The sequence below is a fragment of the Canis lupus genome, chromosome 6 (assembly GCF_011100685.1).
Source record: "Canis lupus familiaris isolate Mischka breed German Shepherd chromosome 6, alternate assembly UU_Cfam_GSD_1.0, whole genome shotgun sequence".
In the NCBI taxonomy this organism is placed as follows: Eukaryota; Metazoa; Chordata; class Mammalia; order Carnivora; family Canidae; genus Canis; species Canis lupus.
The window spans coordinates 49,334,319-49,361,262 of record NC_049227.1 but is presented as its reverse complement, the minus strand read 5'-3'; the positions used below and the strand labels follow the sequence as shown (position 1 = coordinate 49,361,262).

At 42.8% G+C, this 26,944-nt stretch overlaps 1 protein-coding gene across 1 annotated transcript; it reads left to right on the top strand.

Annotated features, from left to right (window-relative positions):
• The first annotated feature begins 21,367 nt into the window (after window positions 1–21,367).
• S1PR1 (sphingosine-1-phosphate receptor 1) lies at window positions 21,368–23,646 on the top strand. Its single transcript, NM_001314114.1, is given in 1 exon segment — window positions 21,368–23,646. A coding segment is annotated over 1 exon segment (1,149 nt). The 5' UTR covers window positions 21,368–21,454; the 3' UTR covers window positions 22,604–23,646.
• Window positions 23,647–26,944: the final 3,298 nt, after the last annotated feature.

The window sequence follows — 26,944 nt, the reverse complement described above, 5'->3', positions numbered from 1 at the left end:
TAGCCAGGGGAATTTTAAAAAAGAAAACCATATCTGGGGGCATCACAATGCCAGATTTCAGGTTGTACTACAAAGCTGTGGTCATCAAGACAGTGTGGTACTGGCACAAAAACAGACACATAGATCAGTGGAACAGAATAGAGAATCCAGAAGTGGACCCTGAACTTTATGGGCAACTAATATTCGATAAAGGAGGAAAGACTATCCATTGGAAGAAAGACAGTCTCTTCAATAAATGGTGCTGGGAAAATTGGACATCCGCATGCAGAAGAATGAAACTAGACCACTCTCTTTCACCATACTCAAAGATAAACTCAAAATGGATGAAAGATCTAAATGTGAGACAAGATTCCATCAAAATCCTAGAGAAGAACACAGGCAACACCCTTTTTGAACTCGGCCATAGTAACTTCTTGCAAGATACATCCACGAAGGCAAAAGAAACAAAAGCAAAAATGAACTATTGGGACTTCATCAAGATAAGAAGCTTTTGCACAGCAAAGGATACAGTCAACAAAACTCAAAGACAACCTACAGAATGGGAGAAGATATTTGCAAATGACATATCAGATAAAGGGCTAGTTTCCAAGATCTATAAAGAACTTATTAAACTCAACACCAAAGAAACAAACAATCCAATCATGAAATGGGCAAAAGACATGAACAGAAATCTCACAGAGGAAGACATAGACATGGCCAACACGCACATGAGAAAATGCTCCGCATCACTTGCCATCAGGGAAATACAAATGAAAACTACAATGAGATACCACCTCACACCAGTGAGAATGGGGAAAATTAACAAGGCAGGAAACAACAAATGTTGGAGAGGATGCGGAGAAAAGGGAACCCTCTTACACTGTTGGTGGGAATGTGAACTGGTGCAGCCACTCTGGAAAACTGTGTGGAGGTTCCTCAAACAGTTAAAAATATACCTGCCCTACGACCCAGCAATTGCACTGTTGGGGATTTACCCCAAAGATACAAATGCAATGAAACGCCGGGACACCTGCACCCCGATGTTTCTAGCAGCAATGGCCACGATAGCCAAACTGTGGAAGGAGCCTCGGTGTCCAACGAAAGATGAATGGATAAAGAAGATGTGGTTTATGTATACAATGGAATATTACTCAGCTATTAGAAATGACAAATACCCACCATTTGCTTCAACGTGGATGGAACTGGAGGGTATTATGCTGAGTGAAGTAAGTCAGTCAGAGAAGGACAAACATTATATGGTCTCATTCATTTGGGGAATATAAATAATAGTGAAAGGGAAAATAAGGGAAGGGAGAAGAAATGTGTGGGAAATATCAGAAAGGGAGACAGAACGTAAAGACTGCTAACTCTGGGAAACGAACTAGGGGTGGTAGAAGGGGAGGAGGGCGGAGGGTGGGAGTGAATGGGTGACGGGCACTGGGTGTTATTCTGTATGTTAGTAAATTGAACACCAATAAAAAAATAAATTAAAAAAATAAATAAAAAATAAAAAAAAAAAAAAAAAAGAAACTAAAGTAAAGCCAGAACGAAGAAAATTATACTCCACTAACTAGTTTCCCTTTCTGTCTCCATAGGCAAAAATACCACCTTAGTAGTAGCTGGGCCCTGCTTCTGTAATAATTAACAAAGGGCTGGCTGGTGGGCTCCTTGTGAATTGTTTTCTAGGAAGCTCAAGACATCTAAGGATAGCATTACAATTGGGAGTAATTTTCTTCTCTGTAGACTATCTACTTCAAAGAAAAAAAAGAATATTATCTGACATTTTGTTACAGCTGTAGTCATTTTATAAGCGAGAAAGCCAGAATAAAATGTTTTATGTTACCTAATTACTAGTCAGATATATAAAACTTACTCTTTAGGGGGCCTGGGTAGTTCAGTAGGTTAAGCATCTACCCTTGATTTTAGCTCAGGTCATGATCTCAGGGTTGTGAAATGCAGCCTTTGTGTCAGTTTCCACGCTGGGCTTGGAGCCTGCTTAAGATTGTCTCTCTCCCTCTCCCTCTCTCCCTGCCTCCTCTAAAAAAAATTATTCTTTATATATGAATTCTATTCTTGTGAGTGAATTCTAGTACTGAAAAGACTGACGGATCTCATTTGGAACATACTTATGTTATTCGAATGTATATGTGACTACATACACATGGGCTAGAAGTTTTTTTTTTTTTTAAGATTTATTTATTTATTTATTTATTTGAGAGAGAAAGAGAGATAGAGCAAGCACACAGAGGGAGAAGGAGAGGGAAAAGCAGACTCCCCACTGAGCAGGGAGCCTGATGTGAGGCTCTATCCCAGGACCCTGGGATTATGACCTGAGCCAAAGGCAGAAGCTTAACCGACTGAGGTGACCAGATGCCCCAGGCTAGAAGTTTTTTTCTTTCTTTCTTTCTTTCTTTCTTTCTTTCTTTCTTTCTTTCTTTCTTTCTTTCTTTCTTTCTTTCTTTCTTCTTTTTTTTTTTAATTTTTATTTATTTACTTATGATAGTCACAGAGAGAGAGAGAGAGGCAGAGACACAGGCAGAGGGAGAAGCAGGCTCCATGCATCGGGAGCCTGATATGGGATTCGATCCCGGGTCTCCAGGATCGCGCCCTGGGCCAAAGGCAGGCGCCAAACCGCTGCGCCACCCAGGGATCCCTCTTTCTTTCTTTCTTTCTTTCTTTCTTTCTTTCTTTCTTTCTTTCTTTCTTTCTTTCTTTCTTTCTTTCTTTCTTTCTTTTCTTTCTTCTTTTCTTTCTTCTTTCTTCTTTCTTTTTAAAGATTTTATTTATTTATTCATGAGAGACACACACACAGAGAGAGAGAGGCAGAGACACAGGCAGAGGGAGAAACAGGCTCCATGCAGGGAGCCCGATGTGGGACTTGATCCCGGGTCTCCAGGATCACGCCCTGGGCTGAAGGCAGCGTTAAACCACTGAGCCACCCAGGCTGCCCTGGGGTAGAAGTTTCAATCACTCACTGGACTAGTACTTAAGAACACCCTGAACTCTTAAAACTTAACAATAATAAAATGAACAACTTAATTAAGAAATGGGCCAAACCTGAACAGACACCTCACCAAAGAAGACATATAGAAGGCAATAAGTGAGCGAAAAGATACTCAACGTCATACATCACTGGGGAATTACAAATTAAAACAGCAATGAGGGATGCCTGGGTGGCTCAGCGGTTGAACATCTGCCTTTGGCTCAGGGCCTGATCCCGGGATTCCGGGATGGAGTCCCACATCAGGCTCCCTACAAGGAACCTGCTTCTCCCTCTGCCTATGTCTCTGCCTCTCTCTCTGTCTTTCATGAATAAATAAATAAAATCTTAAAACAAAACAAAACAGCAATGAGATTCCATTGTACACCTATTAGAATGACCAAAATCCAAAACACTGACAATGCCAAGTACTGATAGGAACTCTCACTCATTGCTGGTGGGAATGTAAAATGACACTATGGAAAACAGTTTGACAGTTTCTTACTAAACTAAACACATTCTTGCCATGTAATCCAGCAATTATGCTCCTTGGTAGTTATCCAAATGAATTGTTGTATCCCCACAAGAATCTGCACACGGATGTTTATAGCAGCTTTATTCGTAATTGCCAAAACTTGGAAGCAACCAGGCTGTCCTTCAATATGTGAATATATAAATAAACTGTGGTACATGTAGACAATGGAATATTATTCAGCACTAAAAATAAATGAGCTGTCGAGCCAAGAAAAGCCACAAAAGAACCTAAAATACATATTACTGAGTGAAAAAAGCCCATCTGAAAAGACTGCAGAGTGTCTGATTCCAACTATATGACTTTCTGGAAAAGACGATATTACAGAAGCAGTCAAAAACTAGTGGTTGTCAGGGGTCAGTAGGGAGGGAGGGATGAATAAGCAGAGCACAGATTTTTAGGGCAGGGAAACTATTTTATATGATACTGTAATGGTGGAGAGATACTCTTATACATTTGGCAAAACCATAGAACGTACAGTACCAAGAGTGAACCTTAATGTGAACTGTGGAGTCTGGGTGACTATGCTGGGTGACAATCCAGTGGGGGCTGCTGATGGTGGGAGAGGCTGTGCATGGGCGGGGTATGGAGTATATGGGAATTCCTTGTACCTTCCCCTCAATTTTGCTGTGAACCTAAAACCACTTGAAAAAAGAAATTTTGTGAATTAAAGAGAAAATGGAACCACCACATTAAAGAGGTTGGGGTGAGGGAAGCTCCTTCTGTTTCCTGAACCGAGAACGGCCTAGAGGTGAGCAGGAGTGGGAGTTGAAGGAGCCACCGTGGTCCTTCAGTGAAAGGTGACAGTAACTCAGACATAAGCATGACGTGGAAAAAAGGGAGAAGCAGACAGATTCAGTTGGGTTTTGATGAGAAAACAGAGATTGCTGATGGGTTGAATCTGCTATTAAAGGAAAGGGAAAAATCAAGGATCCCCCTGGGTGACTAGTGATACTACTTACTGAGAAATGGAAAATGTGGGGTGGTGATGGCTGTGGTGCCCAGGGGGTTTTGGAAGGGGAAATCAAGCGTTCCACTGTAGTTATGTGGAGTGTGAGATATCTGAGGTAGTCAACTGGAGATATTAAGTGGTTATTTTTTGTTTGTCTTTGCTTGGGGGAAATAGAAGTTTTGCTCCCCAATGCCATAGTTTCGCAAAAATGACCTTTCCTGACTGGATTTTTTTACTTTTTATTTGCACAACTGAGGGCTTTCCTCCCCTCTTTTTTAAAGAATAAAAGACACACCTGATTCAAATGTGTATCAAGTGTCGAGTTATGTTATGTATCGAGTGTCCAGAAAATTGCTTACAGTTTTGGTATGAGTTTTCCAACTCTTATCCTCTTACAGAGATTTTGATGATTTTTGAAGCCAAGTTTCAGATAGCTCAGGCTAGGGTACAAAGTTATTCCTCTAGTAGTATCTGCAAGAAGGAACACTCTCAGAACTTGGGTACATAAGAACAGGAGCTCAGCTGGGATGCAGAAGCACATGTGGATTATATGATGTACTGTACTGAATGGTGTATATTTGTTCATTTGTCAGCCTTACTAGGTTGAGTACGTAGAGGCCAGAGATTTTATACCCCTAGAATTAGCATATATGCAGTATTGGATATTTGTGTATTAGATTAACATATAAATAAATCTTCCTTATAGACAGATAAGCTCTGAGTAGAAATGGAAAGGGTCAGGAAGAAAGCCAACTTTGAGCAACTGGGTTTTTCATATAGATTCAATAGTCTTACCAGAAATCAAGTGGATGGTAACAGCTATAACCAAGCAATCGGTTGTTTTCTCTATGCAATGGCACACAACTAGTTTCACTGATTTCTTTCATTGAATTGATTGAATTTAATAATTTAGCAGTAATTTTGCAGATTCTCTCTCTTCTAAGGATGATACAATATCCACGTTAGGTGTAATTTGAGAATGTCCATAAACACATTTATGAAAGCTCCAGATTTTACTTTAGAGCTTCAGAGGTTTTGATGCTTTTATTGGCTTTTTCATGAGAATTTTTTTCTTTCAATCAGAGGATATTCACTTTCTAAATTAAAAAAAAAAGCCATTTGGTGTTTAAGGAAAGAGAAATATCTTTTTTTTTTTTTTTTTTTGCTATTTTAAATTCCTTCACTTAACAATTTTTTTTTTCACTTAACAAATATTTAAAGGGCTACTGCCATGGGGACCTTTCTGGGCTACCCAAAGCAATTCACTTCTATAGTTTGCACTCTGGTAGGAGAAGACAAACAAATTACAAACAAATCATGTGTTGCGTGACAATTGAAGTGCTATAAAGACAAATGAAGTAGGTCCAAGGAGATGGAGTGCAGAGAGAATGTGTGAATTTTTAGATAGGGGTCAGGGCTTATCTCTCAGAGGACATGCCATTCGATCTAAAACCCAAATAAAGTGAGGGTGGGAGTTATTTGAGGATCATAAGAATATTCCAGACAGACAAAATTGCAAGTGCAAAGGCCCAGAGTTGAGGGATTGTCACACAATTATTTATGAGTATTTTTAATTAGCAAGCTTCTATTATTTTCCTTTCTATTACTTAAAGTAGACCCTTTTATGTCGAATAAACAAGATGCCAGGAGAGTAATTACCAGATAACCTTCTAAAATTCCTCAGATTGCAGCAGTTCAAATTTAGAGACAAAACTTCAGTGGCTGAAAATCCTTGGCTGAATTGTGAACCACATACAAGGCACTTTATCTGTTTATCCTTTTGCCTCTCTTTTCAATTACCAGTTCCCCTCCTGCCACAGCAAAAAAAAAAAAAAAAAGAAAAGAAAAAAATTATAAACAGAGAGAATAAGAATTAGAATGGGCCAAGGACAAAATAACCTGTGAAGACAAAGTCTACTAATCCCATTGAGTCTACATAAGATTTAAGGGCTCTGAGTAAACATTAGGATCCCTTAAGCACTTGAAGAACATGTTTACGTCATATATATGAGAGGTGGTTTTGTCATTTTTATTTTAGGGTTAGGGTTAGGTTTGGAGTTTGAATTAGGGTTAGGGTTAGGAGTTAGAGAGTTGGTTTTGAATTGCTCCCTTCATTCCCCAAAAGCCATCTCCTGAACAATACTTGGTTACCCTAATTCTTATAAGCTAGGGATTTTAAATTACTGAACTCACTTTTTAAATACTTTCCAATTTAAATGTCTCACGGATCTCATTCAGCGTTTCCAGGTGCTAAGGATTAAGGTGATTTTATAGTGTTGATATTAACAAATATGCAGGACTATAATATTTGCAATTTATGTCAACAAAATTTACATCTTCATGCAAAACTAGCTAGACAGATTTTTCTCAAAATAAGAGGCATTAAGAAGGCTTGACTTAAAGTAGACACACAAAAACTTAGAGTGTCCCAGGATACCCCCAAAAAGGCAGAGGTAGCATCCTTCAGTGTAGTTGAAACAATGGAATGAGGAGAGATTAAAGTGACTGGCTACAGGAGAACAAATAATAGACAAAAGCAACAAATGGTGCTTCTGGAATTTGTCTTTTTTTATTTTAAAGATTTTATTTTATTTATTTATTCATGAGAGACACACAGAGAGAGGCAGACACAGACAGAGGGAGAAGCAGGCTTCATGCAGAGAGCCTGATGTGGGACTTGATCCTGGGACCCTAGGATCACGCCCTGAGCTGAAGGCAGGCACTCAACCGCTGAGCCACCAGGCGTCCCACCTCTGGAATTTTTCAATGAAAAAAAAACTTAATAGACTTTTTTTTTTTAAGCAAAATTGAATTAATAAATGTGTATCCATTTTTGTTGCTACAATCTCAGAATTGTTTCCATCTTAGTTTCTGATTGGTACTTAATCATCAATGGTTTGGAACATTATACAGCTTTTAATTTCTCCTGGTACATGTTTATTGATCTATAAATATATCCAAGAGATGTTTATTTAAGAAGTCTCATTATACGTTTGTAATGTAAGAAACCCCTTCCGTCTCCTGAAGATTGTCAACCTTAAGTAAGTAGAATGAACAGATCATTTAGAAAAGCAACTCTGACTATGGTGTGGATCCTCAGAGCTGAGACCTCTGAGGAAGTTGCTATAAATGGGGGGAGGAGGATCACCTGAGTGGTTTAGTCAGTTTAGCATCTGCCTTCAGCTCAGGTCATTATCCCAGGGTCCTGGGATCAAGTCCCACATCAGGCTCTTGGCTTAGCGGGAAGCCTGCTTCTCCCCTCCCTCTACTTATTGCTCCACCTGTTTCTGCTCAGTCTCTCTCTCTCTGTCAAATAAGTGAATAAAATATTTTAAAATAAATAAATAAATAAATAAATAAATAAATAAATAAATGGGGGGAAGGGGCAAGGACTTCATAAAGTCGTGCAAAGGTAATAAGGAAATGAATGCAGAAGCTCCTTCAGAGGACAACAATTTTGGGAGCAACTTTCACATGGATGAGAAAGAGGAGGCAGTTAGAATGGAGTCTGGAATGTTCTAATTTGTCTGATGAGGTAAAAGCTGATGCCATAGATACATACAGAAGGGAGTAAGCTGAATTGACCTGGGAAGGAATGATCAGAATGACCTGATTGGGCCTTGGATATTTTGATCTTGAGGGGCTGGCTTGTGAGACACACAAATGGAGGTTTCCAATAAATATTTTGATATTGAGTTTGAAGCTTAGGAGAAAGGTGGGAATAGAGGTGTATGGTTCAGAGTTTCTGTATGTTTGTGAAAGATAAAGCCCTAGAAGTAAATGTCAAAAGCCAAGACAGTGTAGGGACGCCTGGATGGCTCAGTGGTTGAGCATCTGCCCTTGACTCAGGGCCTGATCCTAGAGTCCCGGGATCCAGTCCCACGTCAGGCTCTCTGCATGGAGCCTGCTTCTCCCTCTGCCTGGGTCTCTGCCTCTCCCTATGTGTCTCTTATGAATAAATAGATAAAATCTTAAAAAAAAAAAATCCAAGACAGTGTAAATGGATAAGAAGGAAGACTGAGGATGTAGTATTTGAAGAGGCAATATGCACAGTCAGAAAAAGCTGGGGACTTTGATCAACTTACTTAAGCTTTCTGTGCCTCAGTTTCTGTATCCGTATAATGGATTATTTAACAGTACCTCCAGTATTGAATGTTGAGGGGATGAATTCATTGTATTATAAAATGCTTATCTAGTACCATACCTGGCACATAATGCAGATTACATAATTATTTCATATTCTTGGGGTAGGAATATTTAAGATAATATAGACAAAGAGAAGCCAGTTAAGAGCACTGGGAAGGGGGAATCTGAGTCAGAAGAGAATGCAAGAGAACACTGTTACAGAAGAACAGATTAAAGAGTCTCAGCAAAAGGAGTAGTCAACAATGTCAGATGAAACACTAAGTTCCTCTAAATGAGGGTTCATGAGAAGTTTTTGGCTCTGTTGGTTAAGGAGTCATTTGTGTCCTTAGAAAGGGCAGGTCAGGAGAACAGTTTCAGAAGCCACATTGCATGAGTTTAAGAGAAATGTAAATGATCTCTGTTCAGAACTGGTAAATTGAATACTTTCACTTCTCTCCACTCCTACGCTCCACTGACATAATAGTAAAGGCGTTGGTTTTGTTTTGTTTTGCTTGGCTTGGGGCATAAACAAACAAAAAGAAAGAAAATACAAGAGATAAGAACAACTAAATTTTGGCAACTGACAAGCAGAGGGATGAGTGCTAATTTTCCTACTACAACCAAGAAAACTGAAAACTAATACAACAATGGGGGAAGCCCAGAAGTAAGCTGAGTTGCTCTACAGAACCCCAGAAAGGCCCAGAAATTGGGGATTTTAGGTATCTCTGAAAGCAAAGTTGAGAGTGAAGATGAAAACAGAAGGTCTACTTCTGAAACAGTTGGACTCATCCTGACCTCCTCATGCTGCCTCATCATGACCTTCCCCAGCCCAGAGCAGCCCAAGGGCCTGAAACTCCCCCACTAGGGAAGACAACTGGGGGTAAAGAGGGTGCACAGAATGACTTTAATGGTGCGACACCACGGTAAAAACATGAATGGTTAGTGGAAATCCATCCACTGAATGGTGAGATAACCCAGCTTCATTCTCTTACTCTTCTTCCAGGTGCTGCAACCAGGTTTGTGTCTTCTGGGAAGAAGAGTGGAAACCTTTTTCTCTGAATGTATGAGTACTCCCAGAAGAAATAACCGAAAGATACTGACCTTTAGGGGTCCACCAATGAAATGACTCAGCCAGGTACAGTGACGTCCACCAGCTAACAAGGCTCATTCATGCACATAGCGCTTCCATAGTGGTTCTATGTGAGTGTTTAAAGTCTTCACAAAGGACGAATGGCACCGTGGGTACTTCTCTCTATTTCTCTCATCATACCATATAGTGTCTACATTATGGTATGAGTACTAAAAGCCATAAGGAACAAGTGTCAGAGGAAGTCATATCACCTTTATTGACCTAGCCTTGGAAGTTTCTTAGCATTATCTGTACTCCAATCTGCTTACAAAGGTCTACCATGTTCAACTGGAGGCAACATAAACCCCACCCTTGATAGAGGAGTGTAAATTGTTATATTGGAAGAAGAGCACATGGAATGTGACACACACAGAAAGCAATAAAAATAGCTTATACATAAAGGACAGGGAATGAGAATGATGTTATAAATCCTTAGCAGCAATGGATGCTGGAGACGTGGAGCAATGCCTTAAAACCAATGCGAGGAAGATAACGTTCAACCTAGATTTCTATACTCAGCCAAGCTATGACTAAAGAGTTAAGACAGCATAAAGACATTTGTATATATTCAACTTATCAAGGAATTTATTTTCCATATACCCTTAACCAAGAAACTTCTGGAAACTCCATCAATATGCAGGCATAGAGAATGAAGAAGATCCAAGAATTGAGGCTCTTGAACAGGAGAGAAATGAAGGGAACCCCCAACCGCTAGGATGACAACCACTCAATGATTAGGACTAGAGAGGAGGACAGAGGATTCTGGAGTGATGTCTTCACGAAAGTGATACATTTGTTCATGTGTTTGAATGCCCTGAGAGTGTGGGAATGGATTAGCAATAAGTACATAGGAAACTGAACAAACAAAGAAAAAGACAATGTTTAAGTCTAGGGAAAACCAAAAGATTTACATGAAAGTAAATATGTATACAAATGGCTAGGCTGTGAGTAAAATCTGCATAGTTACAACAATATAAAAAATTAAATGTAATCTCTACTTGGGGGATAAGAAACTGTGGGAGTGCACAGTATGTAAGAGAGCTAAATCCTAATTTCTAGGGGCACCTGGGTGGCTCAGTGGTTAGTATCTGCCTTTGGCCCAGGGAGTGATCCCAGGGTCTGGGGATCCAGTCTCACATCGGGCTCCCTGCATGAAGCCTACTTCTCCCTCTGCCTGTGTCTCTGCCTCTCCCTGTGTCTCTCATGAATAAATAAATAAAACCTTAAAAAAAATACTTACAGTTGAAAATAATCTAAAAGTCAACATAAGTGCATTATTAGAAAACATGGAGGCAAATATGCAAAGGAAAAGTGAAAGATAAAAATAGTTGACATTGGGGAGCAAAAATCAGAGGAGAAATTACTTTTTTACTTAATAACTTTTATAGAAATATTTCTTTTAAAGACTGTGTACATAGTTGATTTAAATAAAAATTACTATTAAAAAAAATCATGAGTGAAAACTGTCAAAGGATGGCTAGGTGGTTCTGTTGTTGAGCCTTTGGTTCACTCAGGTCGTGATCCCGGGGTTCTAGGATCAAGTCCTGCATCGGGCTTCCTGCAGGGAGCCTGCTTCTCCCTCTGCCTAGGTATGTCTCTGCCTCTCTCTCTGTGTCTTATGAATAAATAAATAAAATCTTTAGAAAAAAAGAAAATTTCTGTCAAAATATGGAGATTGGCAAATATTTTCTTCCCCTCCCAATCCCACTAAAAGCAATAAATCATCTTTATAAGGACAAAGAGAATGGAAGAAGAAAGGAGAGCCAGGTAGGAGCTTATACAATTGACGACAGAGGGCCCTCATTTAGGAAAAAAGCACAAATTAGGTATGAAAATGAATTTAGAACAAGAAAGGTATCACAACAAAGTACTAATTCTCAAAAGCTAACAAATATCATGGAATTATAAAACTAACAGTATTTTAAATAACTGCCTTAAACATTTTATAATTTTTTTTTAATTCTTACATCTTTGGCTATATACCCTTTGATCTCTACTTCATGGTATAAAATGTTAAATACTATTTGTGTGATTTAATCTTCCTTCAAGTACATTTAATAAAAAAAATGTTTTATTATTGGTTTAGAAAACGTTCCTTCAACTTTAAACTTCATTCTTTCAGCTTTTAAATTCATTGGTGGGGTACCTGGTGGCTCAGTTAGTTAAGCATCAGACTCTTGATTTTGGCTCAGGTCAAGATCTCAGAGCTCCAGACTCCTCACTGAGTGTAGAAACTGCTTAAGATTCTCTCTCCTCCCTCTACCCTTCCCTGCCTTTGCTCTCTCTCTCTAAAAACAAAACAAAAAACTCAAATTCATTATTGGTGACGTGAGATTTCAGGACTGTTGCCAAATTTTGAAAAAATTGCTATGCCTTTTTTTTCATATATAAGCTGTGGAATTGCAAAACATTTTGGGTTTTCTTATGATCCAATTATAAATACACTTGAATTGAGATTATCATTCGCCATATTGCTATTGGTGTCTTTACATCATAGTGACATACTTTGATTTTTTTTTAAAGATTTTATCTATTTATTCATGAGAGACACAGAGAGAGAGAGAGAGAGAGAGAGAGAGGCAGAGACACAGGCAGAGGGAGAAGCAGGCTCCCCACAGGAAGCCTGATACGGGACTCAATCCCAGAATTCTGGGATCAGGGCTTGAGCCAAAGGCAGACGCCCAACCACTGAGCCACCCAAGCATCTTGACATATTTTGATCTTGATAGAGCCTTTCTCTGTGTCAGTTTTTTTTTAAAAATATATATTTTTTTAATTTTTATTTATTTATGATAGGCACACAGTGAGAGAGAGATAGAGAGGCAGAGACACAGGCAGAGGGAGAAGCAGGCTCCATGCACCGGGAGCCCGACGTGGGATTCGATCCCGGGTCTCCAGGATCGCGCCCTGGGCCAAAGGCAGGCGCCAAACCGCTGCGCCACCCAGGGATCCCTCTGTGTCAGTTCTTTTGTGTGTCAAATCAGCAGGAAATTTATCTTTTTTTCTACTTGCTTATGATTCATTCCTCTTCATTATATGGATTATTAACACTCAAAGAACATATTCATTGCTTCTATGCAAAACATGTATCTTTCTTTTAATAACAGAATGGGGATATTGGTACTTGTCCTATTGTATGTATTGTGCCTGTCCTATTGTATTCTTGGTATGATCTGAAAGGTCTTTTGATACAACTTGTTTCCCAGCATCAGAATAATTCCTATTGATTTAATTGCTTATTTTATTGTTTTTGTTTCATATTTCAATGATTTTTAGAATGGATTTGCTCTCGATCCTTATTTAATAATTTATAGATGACAAAATATCCTTTATATGTATGTCCAAATGAAAAGTCTGTCTTTTCTCCCAGACTTTATTGAAATTATCCTAAATTTATTACCAAGTTGTAATAGTTATACCCTACAAATACCAGCAAATACACAAATTCTGATCAATCTTTTCCATGTGAATTCCATCAAAAATGGTAAAGATGTATGACATGTTTAATAATTACATATATGGAGTCATCAAGTATATTCTGGAGTGTGGAGAACTTCTGTTTTAACTAGATGTCAATGAGCATCAAATTCTCTAGTTACAATTTATACATGTCACACCCCTGGAATAACTTTGCCCAGATTAGCTTCTGGCTCAGAATCACATGATACTGGTCCTGCATGTTTTTATCATGACAGCATGAGTAGCCATGGAGTACAGTAGAAATAGTCTTGAAAGTCATTTCCACCCTAGGGTGGCTGGTAATAATACAGAAGTAACTGGAATCTCACTCACATATTCTTCTAAACTGAACCTAAATGTAGCCCAAGTTCAGCTTCCCCTTAGACCCCAAACCACCCCTACATACGGGGAAATGAAATAGTAGAGATTTCCTAATGGAAAAAGACAGCAAACTTGGCCAATCATGGTTAAAATTCCTTACTTTTAATATTTATATAATAATGTTGAAATATTGCTAGGACTCCTTCCAGGACCCTGGAAATGAATTCTAAAGTTTAAGCTACATTTAGCTTCAAGGTTAGTTTGCCTCTGACAAAAGCAATGAAATTTTGGAAAACAAATTAATGTGGGTAAATGGCTTGTCAAACCATAGAAAATTGAAACCTGAGCCAGAAGCAGGGGGATCTAGAAGCAAGTAAATTTCCCACTAAAGATCCTCAAATAGGATCAGGAGATGGAGGCTCCAGATCCTTCTGAGATGATGGTAAATGGTAATCTTCAAAGAAGGAAACTGAAGGTGAAGCATGGACTCTGGTAGACAGAAGATGCTTCACACACCACCACCATCCCATCTCTCTCTAAGCCTGGCATATGCATTGTTTCTGGGATCTTACTTTCCACTCTTTTTCCTTTCTGGTTTTTGAATAAAATGATATTTTATCAAAGATTAGCAGCCAATCTACAGCCCTCCATGTCCAACCTGTACAACAGGACAAGGACCATTGCAGTGGAAGACTGGAGATTTATTTTCTAAACCCGCTATCTCAGAGGGTGTTTGGACACAGGAACACATGGCAGGGCTGAGAGCATGTGCATGGAGGTCTCTATCATCGTGATTCAGTTCAAATTGAAACACTCAATGATAAGATTCTTTCTCCTTCTTGCCCCTGCCTTCCCTTTTTCACTTGGGAAAATAGTAGAAGGTGAACAGGAGATTTTAGAATTCCTTGCTGTTGAAATTGACCACTCCAGAAATAGAGATCTATAAATATTGATATTTGGGATCCTCCAATAAAAGAACACAGCCTGATTACCTAGCACCCTTCCACTGACAACCCCCCCCAAGAGTTTTAATTAGTTTTCAGTGCTTCTGTCTGAAATAAGAATGGATAGCCAGAGATCACCTGATGATTGAAAAAGCTGCTGACACAAAGAACCAAGACCAAAGCAAACAGGAAAAGGAGACGATTAAATAAATAAATAAATAAATAAATAAATAAATAAATAAGGAAATCTTGACAACAGCAATGCCATTCTAATATTCTTGGAGGTAAGTATAGATATGGGATCTCTGAAACAGAAATAGGGTTCTGTAAAAATGAAGTATTCAGGGAAAAAAAAAGAAGAAAACATTTAGACTCAAAAGTCTGATAACACAAAGGGAAATATTAACTGAAGAGCTGAAAGATAAAGTTGAGGAATCTCCCAGAAATCAGAAAAAGGATTAAGATATAGGAAATGGAAAATAAATATGAGGAAATTATATACAAAAATATGCTTTCTAGATGGCCCATAATCTGAATAGTAGGAGTCCCAGAAAGAGAGAATGGAGAAAACAGAGAAGATGAAGTTATCAGAAAAATAATTTTGGATAATTTCTCAGACTATAAGGGGCCCAATGTATGTCCAGGAGAGAACTTGGAAAAATCAAGATATGTTATTGTATGATTCTGGAACACTGTGGAGTAAGAGAAAGAGATTAGGAAACTGAGGCTCAATGAATTGAAAGAACTTGCCCAAAGTGACCCAGGTGGGAACAGGCAGTAGGAAGTCTGAATCTAAGACTGTCATGTTCCACAGTATGACAGTTTTTGAGTTTTGAGTGGTGACAAACAAGAGAAGAGAAATTTCTATCAGGACCTAATTAGTATGACGGAAAGACAGTGAGTTTTTGGTAGAGGCAACACATAAATATTAATGTAAGTTGAAAATAGAGAGTCATCAGAGGCCAAGAATTGAGAGTACAAGAGAGAGAAGGAGTACTTGAGTCACATCTCAGAAAGTTTGGGGCAGGAGGCAGGGGGCAGGTGGTAGCACAGTGGTATGGGCAAGAGTTTGCCTTGGGAAGGAGTAAAACAACGGAGAGGAAATAAGGGTGAGTGAAGTTGTTATGAACTTACAGGAGAGGAAGGGAAGTGGTGATAGTGTTTTCTGCACTAAGCAGGAGGGTAGCTATTCTCCTAGGAATAAATGTTGGAAGGGGAGGGCTGGATCTTCACAAGGGATTGTGGGGAGAATTGGAAAGTACCTGGAGCATTTAGGAAGGAGAGGACAGTTGCCAGACTCAGCAAATAAAAATACAGCTCTCTCAGTTAAATCTGAATTGCCAATTGAGGACAAATAATTGTTTTTAGTAGAAGTCCCAAATATTACATGGTATTCTCACTGGCAACCCTTAAGGAGAGATAGCAAATCTAATGCATAAAGAAGAGTAAAGTGGCTTTGAAATAAGAAATACGAAATGGAAATAAATAATAAGCAAACAAATAAATAAATAAAAGAAATGCAGAATGGAGCAACCTCAGTGTAACCGGGCATCAGATGGTAACCTCATTGCCAGGAGAAGTAAGGTAAAGCCCTGGGCTGGCCTTCCAGGCAGCGGCGGAAAGGGAGCTGGGCTGAGAGCCAGGAGATAGCTTGAGGACGCAATTCTTAGGGCCTCTCCTGAGAGTAATGGGAAGAGATATGTGTGGGAACCAGCGACTTGGAATTGGCAGGGAAGCCATTGCTGCAAATAGTTTTGCCTACTTTCCAGTTTCTTGGGAGTGGTCATCCACATTTTACATCTTATCCGTGTGTATAAGGATGAATATTTCTAAGTAATCATCTGCAAAGTATTTGAGCTCTTTAAGACACTGGATTAACACTGAATGAGTGTTGTCCTCACCATGTATACTGCTTATACACAAGAAAAAGACTGATTTCCCCTGCATAATTCTTTGACATGTTTGAGGTTTATCGTGGTGGTTTGGGCTAGTGGTTAAGAGGATAGAGCCCATCTATGGTCACAGCCCACGTTAACCAACTTACTTAATATAATACGCCTGGGACTCAGTTTCCTTGTTTGTAAAATTGGGGTAATAATAATTCCTAATTTGTAGGGTCATTGGAAGAATTAAATGAATTAATATGTGTAATACTTAGAATCTGCTACCCAAATACACAACCTTACATTAGACGTGATAGGTAGATAATGTGAAGTTTTAAGATATATTCAGTATTATACTTTTGTATACACTTTGTCAGGAAATATATAGTCAGAAAATCAGTGGTTTTAAAAAAGACATTCATGGGGAAGGGAGGCATAAATAGGTAGAACACAGAGGGGGTTTTAGGGCAGTAAAAATATTCCATATGATACTGTATACATGGATACATGTCATTATCCCTTTGTCCAAACCCATAGAATGAATAATACCAAGAGTGAACCATAATGTAGACTATGGACTGTGGATGGTCATGATGTGTCAGTGTAAGCCCATCTACGGTAATACATGTACCACTCTGGTGGGGATAGTGACAGTGGGAGAGGCCATGCATGGGTGGGCCATGGGGGATATGGGAAATGTCTGTACTTTCCACTCAGTTTTGCTGTGAACCTAAAAACTGCTCTTAATAAAACGTCTTGGGGCACTTGGGTGGTGTGACTGGTTGAGCATCTGACTCTTGGTTTTGGCTCAGGTGGTGATCTCAGGGTTGTGCAATCAAGCCCCACTTCGGAGTCCCTGCTCAGTGTGGAGTAGTCTGCTCAAGATTCTCTCCCCCTCCCTCTCCCCACCCTCATGTGCATGCTCCTCTCTCTCAAATAAATAAATCTTAAAAAAAAGAAAAAATCTGAAAGAAAATACAGACTTTAAAAAGAAAGTCTTAATAATTTAAAAGGTGGTAAAAATAGAGATAGGTTTATTTTAATAAATAATGTAATATTTAATAATCTAATAAAAAGAAATTTAACAAAACATTTCAGCAAAAAAAATGCTTCATGGTGAAAAAAAGACATTTATTAGCAAAACTTTTGAATATGTTTTGTAGACTTGCATAGTCAGGAAATAAGCGGTTTTAAAAGGACATTCATTAGCATATCTTTGTATATATTTTACACATATGCAGAGTCAAGAGATTAGGATAATTAAAAAATTTTAAAGCTAGGCTTTGCTCCCCTTTGGGGAGCATACGCTTTTCGGTTCCTTGTTTATTGACCGAAGGTATTTGAACTGGGAGACATGACATCTGGGAGACATGGCACTAAGTTGGGGAACCCAGCACCGCGTACTAGCTGGGATATCCAGCGATTTAAGCTGAGTGACATTTTCTCATCAATAAAATGACCAACAACGCCTGCTTAAATTAGATAATCTATCATGATATGTAGAGTTTGGGTGTCCTGCAATTCCTTTCCCTTAAAGAACTCATCAATGAGTGGACGGGATGGATTTTGCCAAGTTCCCCACCTTATGTTGCACAGGGCAGACTCAACACGTCCCTTCTTTTAATTTTTTTTTTTTATTTATTTATGATAGTCACACAGAGAGAGAGAGAGAAGCAGAGACATAGGCAGAGGGAGAAGCAGGCTCCATGCACCAGGAGCCCGACGTGGGATTTGATCCCGGGTCTCCAGGATCACGCCCCGGGCCAAAGGCAGGCGCCAAACCGCTGCGCCACCCAGGGATCCCACGTCCCTTCTTTTAAATAAAGTAACTCCCCGACCCAAGCAGAGCTTATTCTAGATCTAGAGGACCGTTATCTTAGTTTCTGGGTGGTAGGCAGGTACTGCTGTTGAACTCGTGGCCGTGTGCCCGGTGCAATTCCGTTGCTGAAGACTTTCAGGCAGCTGTGAACTTGATGTTAACTGTCACTTGATTTCTTCTTTTGCAAGCTCATAAGATCCCAGAAGCCAGGGGTCTGTTTATTCATTTAGACTCCTTCTGAGTCATTCAGGTACAGGGTGTGTCTGTCAATTGAAACTGCACACGGAGAAGTTTTGCGTTCACATCTGCCAGGATGGGCAGCCCGGGGCCGGGGGCGGGTGGGCGGCCTCTGCGCGGCTGCAGGCCCGGCCAGGAGAGCCCCGCGCCGGGGTCCAGGGCCGCCCCCGCCGCCCCAGTCTCACCTCCTCGAGGGGCTTCTCCGCGCAAGACCGGGTGGGCGTGCGGGGAGCACCGGGGGCTGCGGCCCCGCGCGGAAAGGAGCGAAGGGCGCGGGCCCCCGCGAGGCTGGCCGGGCCCCGCGGCTCGTCCTTCCCTTCGGAAGTCCCTGGGGCTGCCCACGCGCCCAGTCTCGTGCCCACCTCCGCGGACGTCCCCGCGCGGCCCGAGTCTGGGACCCCGGCCGGGCCCTGCGCGCAGCGGAATGAGGGGACCCCACCCCCACCCCCACCCCCACCCCCCGGGGGGCTCCCCAGACGCGGGCCGGTCGGCCGTGAGCCCGGGAAAGCCACCCTCTGGCGCTCGGACCGCAAGTGTCGCGGCAGCCGAGGGATGAGGGTGGGGAGGCGGCAAGGACCCCCGTGCCCCCGCTGCCCCGGGTCGCGCGCCCTGGTTGCCCCGCCCGCCCCGCCGAGGCTCGCGCGTGCAGGGGGCGGCCGAGGGGCGCTGCGGGGCGCCGGGCTGCCCCCGCCCCCGAGACCTGGGGGTGGGGGTGGGCGTGGGGGTCCGAGGCTTCCCCACCTCCTCTCTCGGGAAGACTCGGGCCAACGGTCTCGGGGAGCGGCGGGCAGCAGGCGAGGCCGTGATTTATGCATCAGAATCCAGGGGGCACCAGCCTCCGTCCCTTCTCGGTTTGCTTTTTCTTTCTTTCTTTCTTTTTTTTTTTTTCCGGCTGTCTGTGGGGGAGGAGTGTGTGCATGTGCGTGTGTGTGTGTGCGCGCGCGCCTTGCCCCAGATCTTTCCTGGACAGTAGGTCCGGCGCGGGGATCGGGGCCCCCGCCGCGGCGGAGGGCGTGGGGTTGGTGTTAACCCCTCCCCGCCCCTTCCTCGCGAGGCCACCAGCCTCCGCGGGCGCTCGGCGGCTCAGGCAGCGGCCGGCGCGGGCCGAGCGGGGCGGGCTGCCCATTGGAGTGCGGCTGCGGAGGGAGGGGACCCCGAGGCGACGAGGCAGCAGCGCGTCCAGCCCGTCCGCAGCGGCTGCAAGATGCCGAGCGCGCCGCGGGGACCCGGAGCTCTCCCCACGCGGCTGCGCCCCGCCTGAGCCAGGTAGGGGACGGCGCCCAGCCCGCGCGGGCCGGGGCGCGGGGGGCCCCGCCGCAGGAGGTCTTCGCTGCTGGAAACGAATGTTTTTGAAAGCGGAACGAAGCCAAACAAAAACTTTTGAAACATCCCTCTCTGGGCGCCGGAGGCATTCATCCCTGGGCTGCCGAGGAGCCCAACCGGGTCGGATTGCTCCTGGGGCGCTGGTGATTGATGAAGTTGGGAAAACGGGTTTAGTGCGATCGTAAAGCGGAGCAGGGGTTGGGGACGGTGGCAACTGCGGTTGGTCGCGGAGCGGGGCAGGCGCCTACACTCGGAAAAGTCCCGCAGACAAAGAATATGGGAGGTGGGGGGTCAGGGGCTACATCTGCACGGGGGGCGAGCGGGGCGTGGGATTAGATGCGAGCGACGCGGGGCTTCGGGCGCGAGCAGCCCCCGCCGTCCGGGACTACGGCCTCTGTTACTCCACTTCCATCCCGTGGCGGCGGTATCTGGAAACGTTACAAGTAGACGTCTGGCAGCCAGTGCCATGTTTCGTTCCTCCACACTTTCTAGTTCTGAGACAGGAGGTAGCATGCTGGGGGAGGGCAGTGCACGAAACCGCCAGCTTCGGTTCAGCAATGCATTAAACGTGCGTTTTTTTTTGTTTTTTTTTGTTTTGTTTTTTTCTGGACAGAAGCTTTGCACTTGGAATTAGAAATGCAGTGGCATGTATTGTCATCGTCAGTAGTAGAACTTCTCTCTCTTTTGTGTGTGTGCCTGTGTGTGGTTTGGCCAAACCCACAGCAACTGAACACACTTCTTAGAAAATCAGTGAATGTATTACATTCCTGGGATTTATTGCAAGCTCTTATGAACGATCTTCACTGAATTATCTTCATCTTTTCTTGCCCTGGCTTACAAGGAAAAAAAAAAAAAAACTAGAAGAAGAAATTAAGAAAAGGCAGTTGCTTCACAGAAGTGTAAGCTTTCCTGTTTACCGCAAGGCCGGGGCGGGCTGGGCTGCCCACACCCCTCGGACCCTGAGCACACCTGTTCCTAGAGAGTTATTAATAGAGCCCAAAGAATGACTTACTCTGTCAAATGATTTTCGTGCAAATCGAATGTCTTGCAAGGCAATTAGGAGGTGGTTCTCAGCTCTTTTAGCAGGGGGGTGGGGGAGAGCAGAGGTGGTGTGAGCCTCCACCCTCATGTTAGCGGTTGGGTCTCTTTGGAGGAGGAAACCCTCTGGGGAGCCGGCGAATGCTTCAGGAGACTTCCACGCTGGAAACCTGGAGGGGGTTGGAGGTGGGGAAGTGAGGGTGTGTGTGTGGGGGCGGGGGGGGAGGTGTTATAAATGGGGATCACTTCTCCAGTTTTCCCACTCCCATTTGGATGTGACACAGGAGAGTTTTCGTTTTGTCCAGTTGGAGTTTTCTGTTTGGGTACATTTTTGTTTCTTCTCCCTCCTCTCCTCTTTTTTTCTTTTTTTTTTCTGCAAGAAATAGTCATTTTATTATATATATAATATGTATATATATATATATTAAATCCCACTCTTTACGCCTTCCCCAAGTTTCCTTAAAACAAATCCACGACAAAACTGGAGCAATGCCTTAGCTAGAATAAATGATGCCAGTGTGCTGTGGCCGCTTCCCTGACTCTCTCCTCTTTGTGACTCGTTTAAAGGGGTTGGCTTCCGAGGCCCTCTCCAGCCAAGGGAAAGAGACGCAGAAAAGCCGGGATCCCTCGGGCCGGAGCACCCCCGCGGCAAGTGAAGGCTCGCTCGGCCTCGCCCTCTAGCGCCCTTCTGGAGAAGCGCCACCCCGGGCTCCGGGAGGCGCGGCTGCGCGCCATGGGGTCCACCAGCGTCCCGCTGGTCAAGGCCCTGCGCAGTCCCGTCTCCGACTACGTCAACTACGATATCATCGTCCGGCACTATAACTACACGGGCAAGCTGAACACCAGCGCGGACAAGGAGAATGGCATTAAAATGAGCTCGGTGGTGTTCATCCTCATCTGCTGCTTTATCATCCTAGAGAACATCTTCGTCTTGCTGACCATTTGGAAAACCAAGAAGTTCCACCGACCTATGTACTATTTCATCGGCAACCTGGCCCTGTCTGACCTGTTGGCGGGGGTGGCCTACACGGCCAACCTGCTCTTGTCTGGCGCCACCACCTACAAGCTCACCCCCGCTCAGTGGTTCCTGCGGGAGGGGAGCATGTTCGTGGCCTTGTCGGCCTCCGTGTTCAGCCTCCTGGCCATCGCCATCGAGCGCTACATCACGATGCTGAAGATGAAACTCCACAACGGGAGCAACAGCTTCCGCTCCTTCCTGCTCATCAGCGCCTGCTGGGTCATCTCCCTGGTCCTGGGCGGCCTGCCCATCATGGGCTGGAACTGCATCGGCGCGCTGGCCAGCTGCTCCACCGTGCTGCCGCTCTACCACAAGCACTATATCCTCTTCTGCACCACCGTCTTCACGCTGCTCCTGCTCGCCATCGTCATCCTGTACTGCAGGATCTACTCCCTGGTCAGGACGCGGAGCCGCCGCCTGACCTTCCGCAAGAACATCTCCAAGGCCAGCCGCAGCTCCGAGAAGTCGCTGGCCCTGCTCAAGACCGTCATTATCGTCCTGAGCGTCTTCATCGCCTGCTGGGCGCCGCTCTTCATCCTGCTGCTGCTGGACGTGGGCTGCAAGGTGAAGACGTGCGACATCCTCTTCAGAGCCGAGTACTTCCTGGTGCTGGCCGTGCTCAACTCGGGCACCAACCCCATCATCTACACCCTCACCAACAAGGAGATGCGCCGGGCCTTCATCCGGATCCTGTCCTGCTGCAAGTGCCCGGGCGGGGACCCCGCGGGCAAGTTCAAGCGGCCCATCATCGCCGGCGTGGAGTTCAGCCGCAGTAAGTCGGACAACTCCTCCCACCCGCAGAAGGACGATGGGGACAACCCGGAGACCGTTATGTCCTCTGGAAATGTCAACTCTTCTTCCTAGAACTGAAAGCCGCCGACCCATGGGGGAGAGTTCTTGCGTGGTCACCCACCACCACCCAGGGTTTGGGGGAAAAAATGGAAAAAAAAAATCTCTGTCTCCACTGCTGCTGGGGAGGAGCCGCTGGGAGCCAGAGGGAGGGCGGGCAGGCCCGGGGGTGCCGGGGTGTTGGTGGCTTAGTTCCTGTGAACAATGCACTGGGAAGGGTGGAGACCCGGCCCTGGCCTGGAAGCTGTTTCCTACCCCCCGCCCCGGAGCTTTGATTTTGCACTGAGCCAAAGGTCTAGCATCGTCAAGCTCCTGAAGGGTTCCCAGTGTGGCCCTGGTCCCGGTGTGAAAGCATCTGTCGGGAGCTTTGAGGAGATGTTTTCCTTCACCTTAGTTTCCAGCCCAAGTGATTGTGTGCACTTCTGCTGCCCTGGGTATGCTCTGCGTATCCCACCCTCCCTTGCCCGCCCTTCAGACCCCTCCTCAAAATTCTCTTACTTTCCATCTGAACTACCTGGCCTTCATCAGAGCTGGGGGAGCTGGGGGTAGGTGGTATAGTCCACTTCTGGGGGGTCTGTAGCAGGTAGCCTGTGTCCAGGACGTAGACTGTGAGGGATGGAGATGGTTTGGAGATGTAAAGCCGTTTTATTTGCTGAGGCCAAAGTTTCCAGATCAGTTTTGGGGAATTTCATTAAAGTCACTTTGATTTCTTTTTTTTTTTTTTTTTTTTTCCCTTTCACAACATGACAATGAAATGTGTGATAGCAGCATCATTATCCATGGTGGCTGAAATCTGCCTAAAGAAGTCCAGTTTATCTACAGTATGGTATCCGGCAGGGTCCTTAGTGTCCCAGGAGGAACAAACTAGCAAAACGAGGTGAAAACTGACGGGGAGTGGTGGTGACTGTAAACCAAGAGAGATTTCTTAATGGATCTGTCTAATGAATACAACATCTGTCTTTGGCACTTTTGTTGATGTTTATTTCAGAGTGTTGTGTGACTTAGTTCAACGAACAGGATGGTTGTATTTTGTTGTGTTAAAAGTACTTTCTGTGATTTTTGAATGTATTTGTTTGAGCATTTTATTGGATTTTTCTAACCTGCGTTAACACCGTTGAACGTGTATTTCCTAAGAAAATACAACCCTCTTGTGCCATTAAAGCATTACTTTAACTGATAGGGAATACCAGAAGTTTTTCAATACAGCTGTTCATTAAATAGTTCATTAAAGATGTGTATAAATGTTGCAAAAAAATAAAAATATATTGCTGTCTCTTTAGTATGGTTTTCAGTGCAATTAAACCAAGAAATGTCTTTTTAAAAAAATAGTATTTAATAGGTTTCTGACTTTTGTGGATCATTTTGCACATAGCTTTATCAACTTTTAAACATTAATAAACTGATTTTTTTAAAGATTACTTTGTGAAGAACATTTTATAAAAATAATTAAGATCCTATTTGACTATGTGGCTCTTTAGAACCAAAGTTATGGGCAAATTTCTGTTACTCTTTTAAAGGATTTTACCTTGATAAAGTAGGGTGTGAAAAAAAATGTGGTTTGTTAAAAACCACTCTATCTTTTTCAGGAAGAGAAACTTCAATAAGTTTACACTGAAGAGTAGTAAAAAATGAGATGAAAACCACCAACCTCTAAATACCACATTGACAAGTAAGTATAATTAGCGGAGTTTTAAATTGCATTCAAGCCAAACTAAATTATATGCAATTATTCTCCTCCTAAAACATGAGTTTTTAAAGAAATAATATACAATGACCTGGTTGTGAATCTAATTTAAATTATGAAACTCAATGGTCATTGCAAACCCATCAACAAAAGCTTACATTCTTGGCTTTCCACCAACATGCTGGGGAAATGGAGATATACATACAGCAGATAATATATCAAATCACCTAATTTTTTTCCAGGACACTGTCTTGGCTTCTCCCAGACTATCCTTGGAACAGCATGGGACTGTACAGTCTCAATGAAGTAGCAAGTTGTAGAACGAATGTAGGTGGAGCAGTATACACCTCATATCTGAAAACTTTCAATTACCAGGATTTGAAAGTTTTAACATCCTAGCTATTACTTTCTCCAACTCCACAGTGAGAGCAAGGGCACTTTGTAAGCATCACAGAATTGCCATAATAGTTCATTTTTGTTTGAACATAACTGTCATCTTTGTTGGGGATTAATTTGAAGGATTTTGGTGTGTTTGGCTCTTTAGTCCTATTATTACATTCAGAATTTGTGCTTCCAACTGTCACTGAATATGCACAGGACACAGTTGGGACATGAAGATAAACCTCACCTAACAGAGTCGATGTCATTTCTGGGTAAGGTTAACTGTGGGAAACAGAAGTGTGTTCACTAAGGAAATCTTAGGTCACAACCTCCAGTTTCCTGAAGGAAATGCCAAAAATGCTCTGAAGACAAAAGACTGGAAACAAACTGGAATGTCTCTATCCATCTGTCTGCTGTGGCGGAAGGAATGAGTTCATGCTGCACTCACTTCCTAGAGCTTTCGTTACAGAGTCAAGCATAATGGAAAAGCATGTCCATTTTGTGTTTCTATGGAAGATAAGTGCTCCTACTCTTGGTTTTTATCTTTAAAAGCACAGCAATGACTCACACATGAGGAAGATGAGGTAGGGCAGCTGATCCTGGTGGGGACTGGGGAGCTTGTGACAATGGACAGCCTTGCTTGCCCACCTGGGAGCCCATTAGCCAATCCTCGCATGTGCATTCTTCCTGGAAATTCCAGACTATGCGTTTCATTCCAAGAGAGCTAGACAGTTATGGACTACAGCTTTCTTGGGCAGGTGTGGGATGGAGTCCTACCTCTGGCCAAGAAGCCATGGTTAAGATAAAGGAATTCTTGGTTGTATCTCAATGTGAATATCTGGGTTTAATTTAGTATATCCTGATAATTGAGGATGAAAAAAAAAAACAAAACCTCAACAACTATATTTTTATACTAAAACAGAGGCCCATAAAACTTTGATTAAAAAACATAGGCAGTGTTTTATAAGAGGAGTAAAACAAGGCAACCTGAGCAATACCTGACATATTCTTGTAGAAATGCCTCTGGCTCGTAAATATTCAGGAAAGTTACAAAATGACATCAAATAATACGTTATTCCCAGGGTGCCTGAGCGGCTCAGTAGGTTGAGCATCCGACTTTTGGTCTTGGCTCAGATCATGATCTCGGGGTCATGAAATGGGGCCCTGAGTGGGACTCCAGTCTCAGCTCGGAGTCTGCTTGAGACCCTCTCCCTCTCCTTCTGCCCCTCCCCCTGCACTCGTGCACTCTCTCTGTCTCTCTCAAATAAATAAAGTAAATCTTTAAAAAGAAAAGAATACTTTATTCCTAACAACATTAAATGTGATTGCAATTCTACAGAATCTTCAAATATCTTATATAAGACAAATATTTGTTCTTGCCTTTTAGCCACATTGTAAGTAGAAAAATTAAATTCTTTAATAAAAGTTGATCTAGCAATATCAGAAATTCCAAAATGTATAGTTATAGATAAATTTTGCATTTATGTTAATTAGAGACTGGACTTTATTTTAGTAATATCAGCACTTTGGTTGTGATTTATGGCATCTTTAATTGTCCCCTGATGTAAAAGTCTTATTATGAAGATTTTAGCTTTTTAAATTGGATTAATTTCTGCTGTGGACGCTGCCAATGATAAGGATGTGCCCAGTGTAGTACTCTTGTAGTACTTCTGGCCCAGACTGTACTATTTGAATGATTTTCACTCTTCATGCCTCCATTCAAAAGATCACTGAGATCTTTCATGTTTTCTAGGTAACTACAAATGTAGCTCTGTTTGGGAGCTACTGCTTGGAAATAGTAACTTCAGAAAGATGATTAGCTCTATTTGGGAAATCCTACCAAATGAGGACTGGAAGTTCAATTAATTCTAAATATTAGGAACGCCTGGGTGGCTCAGCAGTTGAGCGTCTGCCTTCAGCTCAGGGCGTGATCCCGGAGTTCCACATCAGGCTCCCTGTGAGGAGTCTGCTTCTCTCTCTGCCTCTCTCTCTGTGTGTCTCTCATGAATAAATAAATAAAATCTTTAAAAAATTCTAAATACTAGTGACTCTATTTTCAATTGAGAAGAAAGAGATAATACTCAAGTGACATTAAAAAATTTTTTAATTACAAAACTGTTAAATTTGAACTTGTAGTCACTAGCTCAGAAATTAATCTCTAGAGACATCTGGGTGGCTCAGCTGTTGAGCCTTTGCCTTTGATTCAGGGCGTGATCCCGGAGTCCCGGGATCAGGTCCTACTTCGGGATCCCTGCGTGGAGCCTGCTTCTCCCTCTGCCTGTGTCTCTGCC